This window comes from Pyrus communis, chromosome 16 (assembly GCF_041283825.1).
Source record: "Pyrus communis isolate YQ-2024b chromosome 16, ASM4128382v1, whole genome shotgun sequence".
In the NCBI taxonomy this organism is placed as follows: Eukaryota; Viridiplantae; Streptophyta; class Magnoliopsida; order Rosales; family Rosaceae; genus Pyrus; species Pyrus communis.
This window is the reverse complement of record NC_142580.1, coordinates 18553131-18561042: the sequence shown is the minus strand read 5'-3', so window position 1 is coordinate 18561042 and position 7912 is coordinate 18553131. Positions and strand designations below refer to the sequence as shown.

The 7912-nt window shown below is 37.8% G+C and overlaps 1 protein-coding gene, 1 long non-coding RNA gene and 1 pseudogene across 4 annotated transcripts; all 3 read left to right on the top strand.

Annotated features, from left to right (window-relative positions):
* The first annotated feature begins 246 nt into the window (after positions 1–246).
* On the top strand, positions 247–6691 carry LOC137731979 (RNA-binding KH domain-containing protein PEPPER). Of its 3 annotated transcripts, none has more exons than XM_068471252.2 (7): positions 311–841; positions 2123–2369; positions 3075–3223; positions 3306–3641; positions 4131–4325; positions 4655–4848; positions 6553–6691. In XM_068471252.2, exons 1-6 carry the CDS (start codon positions 446–448, stop codon positions 4838–4840), a joined length of 1509 nt encoding a protein of 502 aa, XP_068327353.2. In that variant the 5' UTR covers positions 311–445; the 3' UTR covers positions 4841–4848; positions 6553–6691. The 3 variants fall into 3 exon arrangements, with proteins under 3 accessions (XP_068327352.2, XP_068327353.2, XP_068327354.2); XM_068471253.2 differs by lacking the exon at positions 6553–6691 and adding an exon at positions 4937–5191; XM_068471251.2 differs by lacking the exon at positions 6553–6691 and having other exon boundaries at positions 247–841; positions 4655–5191.
* LOC148690096 (uncharacterized) lies at positions 6253–6831 on the top strand (annotated as a pseudogene).
* A 179-nt stretch (positions 6832–7010) lies between these two features.
* LOC148690095 (uncharacterized) lies at positions 7011–7469 on the top strand. Its single transcript, XR_015957815.1, has 2 exons — positions 7011–7138; positions 7243–7469. It is a non-coding gene; the product is annotated as an uncharacterized LOC148690095 (long non-coding RNA).
* Positions 7470–7912: the final 443 nt, after the last annotated feature.

Sequence of the window (7912 nt, the reverse complement as noted above, 5' to 3'; positions counted from 1 at the left end):
AAAAAAAAAAAAGCAAAAAAAAACAAAAAAAGCTCTTTTCTTATCGGATTGAAATGTGTTACTTGCTGATAAAAACTGTTAAGAACACACTATTAAACGAGTCCTTAACGTATGATCTAATAACGACCCGTTAGTTAATGTGTTGACCCAAATCTATTATTTTCGTGATGTTTTGAATCGGATTAATAAGTCGTGTACAAAATTGTCACGTCTTGTCTAAAAGGAGAGGCTTTGGATTTCGTTGGAGTGTAAGAGGGAGATCACGTGCCATTCATATTTTTATAGTCCATAGTCCAACCACCAATACGGTCCTTATTTGCAAACACCCAGCTGCAACACCTACCGACAAAACCCCTCTTCCGTTTTCAGGCATCACTGTCCCTATTAAACCTTTTACGCTAACCCTAACCTTCTCTCTCTCTCTCTCTCTCTCTCTCTCTCTAATATGGCCACCGCACAACCCACCAAGAACGGCTTCGTCAACGCTGCGGAAGTTGACGCGCAGCCACTCACATCCGAAACCACCCCCGCCCCAATTACAGTGCCCGAGTCCGACCCAACAACAAATAACAATCCGGACCAAAATCCCGAACCCGAATCTGGTCCCGATTCGGACACCGGGGCTGCCACTAACCCAACGAACGTCGGCAACGATTCCACCTCAATAGCTGATAAGCGATGGCCGGGTTGGCCCGGGGACTGCGTGTTTCGGCTAATTGTGCCGGTTCTGAAGGTCGGTAGCATTATTGGCCGCAAAGGCGAGCTCATTAAGAAGATGTGCGAGGAGACCCGAGCTCGCATTCGGGTACTGGACGGCGCTGTTGGAAATCCTGATCGCATCGTAAGTTTTTCCTTGATTTCTTCCTTTCTACGGTTTGCTTTTTTGTGTTCTTCTTGTAATTGCTCCATAGTGCTGCGTTTTAACTGTTTTATGGTTGTTTTGGGATCTAGGGTTTGTGCTTTTCAGCTTCCTTTGTGTAATCCTCTGGTTAATTGTGGTCTAATGACTGTTTAGGGTCACTAATTAAGCTTTGTTGTTGCTAACAAGTGGGTGGGGAGATTAAATATTGAAAATTTAAGTTTGAATTTTGTGAATTTAGTTGTATCTGTGTCATGAGGTAACAGAAACCCTAAAAGTGAAGTTAGTTTAATATTAGCATTTGGTTCGTAGGTGCTTAGGTGTTATTGCTTAGAAAAGGCTATGACAGGAATGATCTTTTGAGGTGGGGGTTGAAGTTTTGTTTTCGGGTATTGAAGAGAAACCGGAACAACTTGAAATCCAAGAACGGGGCATAGGTAGTATTAGGTGCTATGTGAAGATGGCCCACTGTTATGTGATATCCTTTGCATCCAGCTCGTAGTTTTGTTCAATCATTCATTGTTTAGTACCAGGCAAAAGATCAGTAACTTTCTCGAATTTTTAAAGAAATCAAGATATATGACAATCGCAAATCTGAAACAAGACTTGATCATTGTTGAGTATTCTGCTATGTGAAGATGACTCATTGCTAGCCAAAGTCATTTGCATCCATCTCATAGTTTTACTCAATCACTCAATTTGTTAGTGGGGGCATAAGATGAGAATGACAATAAGTATCTGGTATTCTGCTATGTTAAGATGACCTATTATAATGTGAACTCTTTTGCATCGGGCTTGTGATTTTATTCAAATTTCAAACACTCAAAATATAGTATGGGCCATAAGATGAGTAACTATTGGGATGTTTTATAAACATCTAGTTATAATACTAAATCTTTGTTTTTAAGCATTGTTTAATTGGCATTTATAAGATTTGATGCCTTCCTAACAAGTTTCCACGGTTATCAACATCACGAAGGCATATCAACTTCCTTACCAACGCATTAGTCCTGATTAGTTTTCCAAATATCACCTTTTTTCCTTGCATGCTTGAACCAATCTCTAGTTCTGTATCTTGTATTCCTGTTGAAGTTCCACAGCCCCCGACATTAATCTCAAAGTGGTTCATCACTATTTTCTTGGCTATGAAGCTTCCTTCTACTTGCTTGTGTGATCTATCAATGTGTGATCCCATTCAACCACAAATTGTCTATAGTGATAACATTCTATGCTACAATCTTTCTAATACACATTTCTTTGTAGGTGCTGATCTCTGCAAGGGAAGAGCCAGAGGTACCTCTGTCCCCTGCAATGGATGCTGTAATAAGAATATTCAAACGTGTCTCTGGATTATCTGAGAGTGAGGGGTCTGGTGCTGCTGGAGTTGCATTCTGTTCCATCCGGTTGTTGGTAGCATCTACCCAAGCAATTAATTTAATTGGAAAACAAGGATCATTAATCAAATCTATACAAGAGAGTACCGGATCTTCTGTGCGAGTATTATCTGGAGGTATGCTCTTATTGTTGCATGATACACTTTTTTCTATTTAGTAAAATACCAATGGTTGAAAATATCTACTTATTTCATCACTGTTTCCCCAATTCTAAGGATAATGTGTTTCATTGCTGTTTTTATGATTTATAGCTAAAGTGGTCAGATTGGTTATATAGAATGAACAACTGAGAGAAGGGCTTATTGGAAATTGGAACTGAAATGATAATTAAGTTTCCGTATTTGTTTTTTTTTTTTTTTTTTTGTTTCGTGTTACTTCTGTGCTCCTAATTATAGAGGCTTAGCTTTTCCATTGATAATTTGTAAGTTAAGTGATCATGCTAGTGAAGATAAGTATGTTGTTGTAGTATGGTGTGGAGTTTAACATACATTCTTCTCCCTTTTCCTTTCCTGCATCTGGGTTGTGAATCAGTTTTCTATGTTAGAGTCCTTTAACTTCGGAATGGATGATGCTTTTACTTGAAAAAAAATTGCTATAGCTTTATTTTTGAAAAACAAGCATTGGTCATATTTGTTATCCCTGCTAGAAATACGCTGTCACGTTATTCATTGTCTTCAGATCCCTTGTTTATGAAACTAGTGTCTATTCCTTTTCTTCCCCTTTTCACATTCCTTATCCATGTCAAGTGCCTTTGCCTCTTTCCATGCTATAAAATTATAAACCTTTCTTCCTTCTCTGATACCTTATTTTTATTTTGGCAGAGGAGGTTCCGTCCTATGCTGCCGCAGATGAGAGGATTGTTGAATTGCAGGGAGAAGCTTTAAAGGTTCTCAAAGCTGTAGAAGCGGTAGTGGCTCACCTGAGGAAGTTTTTGGTTGATCATAGTGTTATTCCGCTTTTTGAGAAGACGGTAAGCCTAATTCCCACTGATGTCTGCTGGATTTTCATTCTTTGCATTGCTGTGTATTAATTACTGGATCGTGCATCCTTAGCATTCGACAATCTCACAAGAGCGCCAACCAGATACTACCTGGGCTGACAAGTCGTTGCTGCATACTGCTTCTCAAACTGGAGTGAGCACTAATTACCCTCTCTCATCAAAGAGGGAGTCTTTGTTTCTTGATCGTGAAACTCAATTGGAATCACAACTCCCTTCTGCTGGAATTTCACTTTATGGAAAAGATCTTTCTATTTATGGAAAATATCCTTCTATTTATGGACAAGACCCTTCTGTTTACAGGCAAGGGTCTATTTATGGACAAGATCCTTCTCTTTCTTCTATCCGTTCTTCGGGAATTGGTCGTCCCGGTGCTCCTATTGTTACTCAGGTTGGTTGTTCTAGCTGTTTCATATTTTAGCTAAACTTCGTACTGCCTTGTAATGAGCTCATTTTGGTCTTCACAGCATGCACACACACAAGGATGGTCGCATGCACACACACAAGGATGGTCGAACTTGACTCTTAACTTTTATTTAAGTTAAATGGGGTCGACAGTGTTGTATATCTTGCTTTCTTAGAAGGATGCTGGGGGATCCCTTACTGTCTAGACCTTGATTTACTTAGCATCAGTAGAAATATACATGTCTTGTTTATAACTAGAGTCTGATGATACGCATATACAACTAAGGCTGTATGTCTTACCGAATGACTCTACTATTCGGAGTAAAAATTTCTTGATGTATGACGTCTGTAAAATTTGTTGTCATTTGGAAATACTAAAGTGTATCAGATTGCATCAGACCTGTGTCATGTGAGTCAATTTTTGCATTTATACAGTCTCGGTAATATTATTTTATCTGTTTCATTTTATAATCAGATTGCACAAACAATGCAAATTCCTCTATCTTATGCTGAGGACATTATTGGGGTTGAAGGGTCGAATATTGCATTCATTCGTCGCAGTAGCGGAGCCATCTTAACTGTGCAAGAGAGTAGGGGACTACCAGATGAAATTACTGTAGAAATAAAAGGCACCTCATCACAGGTTCAGATGGCTCAACAACTGATTCAGGTATGCTTCCCAATGAATATTTCTTTCTAATATTGAGGAGGCAAGAAGCTATAAACAAAGTTTTTACTTATTTATTTATTCATTTTGTTTAATAAAGACTTGTTATGACTCTTTGAGATAATGAAAGATTAGTTCATATGTTTTAGTTACAGAAGGTGAAATTTTTTCAAAAAAAAAAAAAAAAATCTTGCATATTAGCATGCTGGTGGAGATGAATTTTTGGCAAGTTAGACACATTGAAGAATATGAAATTTCAACAGGGAGGAAAAGAGTGAATCCCGGCTCAGAAATTTTAAGAATACTTGGTATCTTGTCTTGTGTGTTTTCAGGAGGTTATAAACAGTCGCAAGGAACCAGTTACAAGTAACTATGGCGTGATGGATACTGGATTGAGGTCATCCTACTCTCAGTTAGGTGCTCCATCCTACCCATCATCGTCACTACCCTCACAACCCTATGGCGGCAATTATGGATCGTCTGGTCCAGGAGGAGGCTACAGCATGTTTAGACTCTGAATTAATTGGTAAGCAAGGACTAATGGTGGCTTTTCTGCTTTGACTTGAGTTATTTCCAAATGATTCTAATCAGTGAAAACATAATGTTGGAGGTAGTATTTATAAAGTTGCCAGAAGGGGTCGGGGTCCCGTTTTGTTATCTGAATCATCAGATTCATTCTGTTGGTAGCTTTCCAAGGTAACTAAGGCTTGAAAGGGATATAGAAGACTGTAATGAAATAGTACTAATAGGGGTTTTCGTGTTTGCTTCATGAGCATTTGAATATTTATGTTTCATTTTTTCAACTTTATCAAACTTTGGATTTGTAATCCTGTTCTTGAATAAAAGCATTATTCTAGGCCAGTAACAAATTAAGAACTCCAGTTAATAAATTATTCATCACCACAAAAATTAAAAAAATAAAATAAAATAAAATAATCCAGTTGTGGATATTCTGCTTGTCTTCATGTATGGGATGAGACCAAGTACTAATATTTACTAAATTAAAGAAAGAATACAATTGTAATAATAATAATTTTTATTGTAATGCTCTTTATCTGAACTGTAATTTAAAATTAAATAAGATAATTAATTAAAGGGTACCCGAAAAAGCGAACAGATAGTTAATTTAAAGGATTCAGCTGGAACCATGAAGAGAATGACATATTGAAACTAATGTATATGAATACCTGTTTGTTAAAGTTAATGTTTTAGTCTCCACTGTTTTAAGGTGTTCAAAGAGATGCCCCCTTCGTCCGAGACTATTTCTCGGACCTTCGAGTAGAGTAGCGCTTGAACTCCTCGAGCGTTTTGAATTCAACAAGTTAAAAATAATGGAGAAAAGTCGTTAACATGTCCAAAAATTTGGCTCTTTGAAATTTCCCTGCAAAGCAAATCCCTTCAGGAAAAAAAATAAAAATAAAAATAAAAAATAAAAAAGAAGAGGATGTGATGAACGGAGGAAACATCAGCCGTGCGATCCCGTACAGCACAACCAAAATGTCAGGAGACGATTAACCCATGAAAGCTCAAGAACCGAAATTTTGCAGGAGGATCACAAAAGTTGATATTCCGCAGGGCATAAATATTCTGAGCTGGATGATCAATAAATCCAACAAAACAAGTTAAAATTATTACAAGTTTCTCAAATTTGCCAACATACAATCAAAATTCTCCCAGGGTGATTTTTATTGCGACAGTAAGACCAATGATACATTGTCACATGTGGAGAGAAACTTGTACACATCATTATGCACACGGTCGTGTGCAGTATACCGTGGCATGGAAATCCTCACCGTCATCTGTATTTAGCTGGAAATGAACAACTATTAAATAAACGACATAAAAATTCCTCAACAGCATAGATTGATAGATAAGACTGTTTATAAAAAGAAACGCCTTGTTTGTTCATTTTCTCTCAAATCTTAGAACAATGCCGACATTTAATCTGTTTACGGACGTGCCGGTGGACGGAGTGGTGGCCTCTGACATCCTCAAGGACGCCACCAAAGCCGTTTCTAAAATCATTGGCAAACCCGAGTCCGTTAACTCTCTCTCTCTCTCTCTCTCTCTCTCTCTTCGCTGTCGTGTGTCCCTTTTGTTCTTGCTGTTGGCATGCACATTAACCGTTCGATGAAAGTACTCAATGAATGGTAATGTTTTGTTTCCCATGCGATTCAATAATGTATTGGTGTTGGGTATTTATGTTTCTGTTTGGTTCCGTGTTCTTCAGTATGTGATGATTTTGCTCAACGGGACTCTGCCGATTGCATTTGCCGGTACAGAAGAGCCAGCTGTGTATGCAGAATTGATCTCCATTGGGAGCATTGGACCGGGTGTTGACGGGAAACTGAGTTCAACCATTGCACAAGTTCTGGAAACTAAGCTCTCCATTGATAGCTCCCGCTCATATATCAAATTTTATGACGTTGAGGTGAGCCCATTTACTTGTTTTGTTGTATTGGATTGCTGAATTTCGCAGCTGCACTCTACCAGTATAGTAGAAATGTAGAATACTACTCTTCGTATTGCATAGCAACATGAATTACTAGTGGGACTTCTGGTTCTCGTGGTAGAGCAATTTATCTCCACATCCATGCATAATTCCATATTGTGCTTCCCCTTCTCCCGAATCAAACGAAAAGAGGAGAATAAATAATAACGCTGTAACCCTTCCCGTACACTAACGGGGGGGAGGAGGAGGTGCCATGTCTCACAAAGGGCAAAACCACCATACTAGAAGGGGACCGGTTCTGAGAAGCTTTACCAGATTAACTCTTGTATTTTCATTTGTCGTAGTGAAATTACGCTTAGTTAAGGTAGGTAAAGTTTAGTAGTAAACAGGCCTTTCAATAGCTAGTTCGACTAAAACAAATATTATCCGATGTTGATTTATTACTAACGAGTCTGTATTATGCTGCAGCGGTCCTTCTTCGGGTTCAACGGCTCAACATTTTGATCACCGCTCTTCTTTTGTTAATATTTTCATCGAGTTCTCAATGCTGATGCTGGCAAATGGCCTTGTTAGTTGTTTCATCCCTCAGTTGCAATTTTGTTGTTTTATTAGATGAAACAAGTCTTCGTGTTTAAAATTTCAAACGACGATGTACCTATTATCAAAGCATAGAGGATGCGCTCAGGTGCGTTTTTTTCACATTTTTCACAAATTGTAAATTAACTATTATGAATTTTTTAATGTGCTTTGGTACTTTTAAATTGCTTTGGTGTTTTAATTTTCTTTGGAATTTTTTAATCTCACTTGCGTGTCTATAGCTATTATAGTAACTAGTAAGGTTTTTTAGTACTTTAAAATTATCAAACTAATTTTTTTTCTTAAAGGTTGAAACGGGTTAACCGTGTGTAAATCTGTTGTTAACGTGTTCTTAACGGGTAGCCTAATAACTCCCCAATTAGTTAACGTGTTGGCTGAAACCTATTATTTTTTGTGTCATTTCGTGTTGGGTGATCGGGTAGTGCAAGAAATTGTGAGGTCTAATTGTTGCAATATACTCTTGAAAGATTTTAAAATTTTAGTAAGTTTTATGACACTATTCTCGTAATATACAAAAATTTGTAGAATTTTCATAATGTCT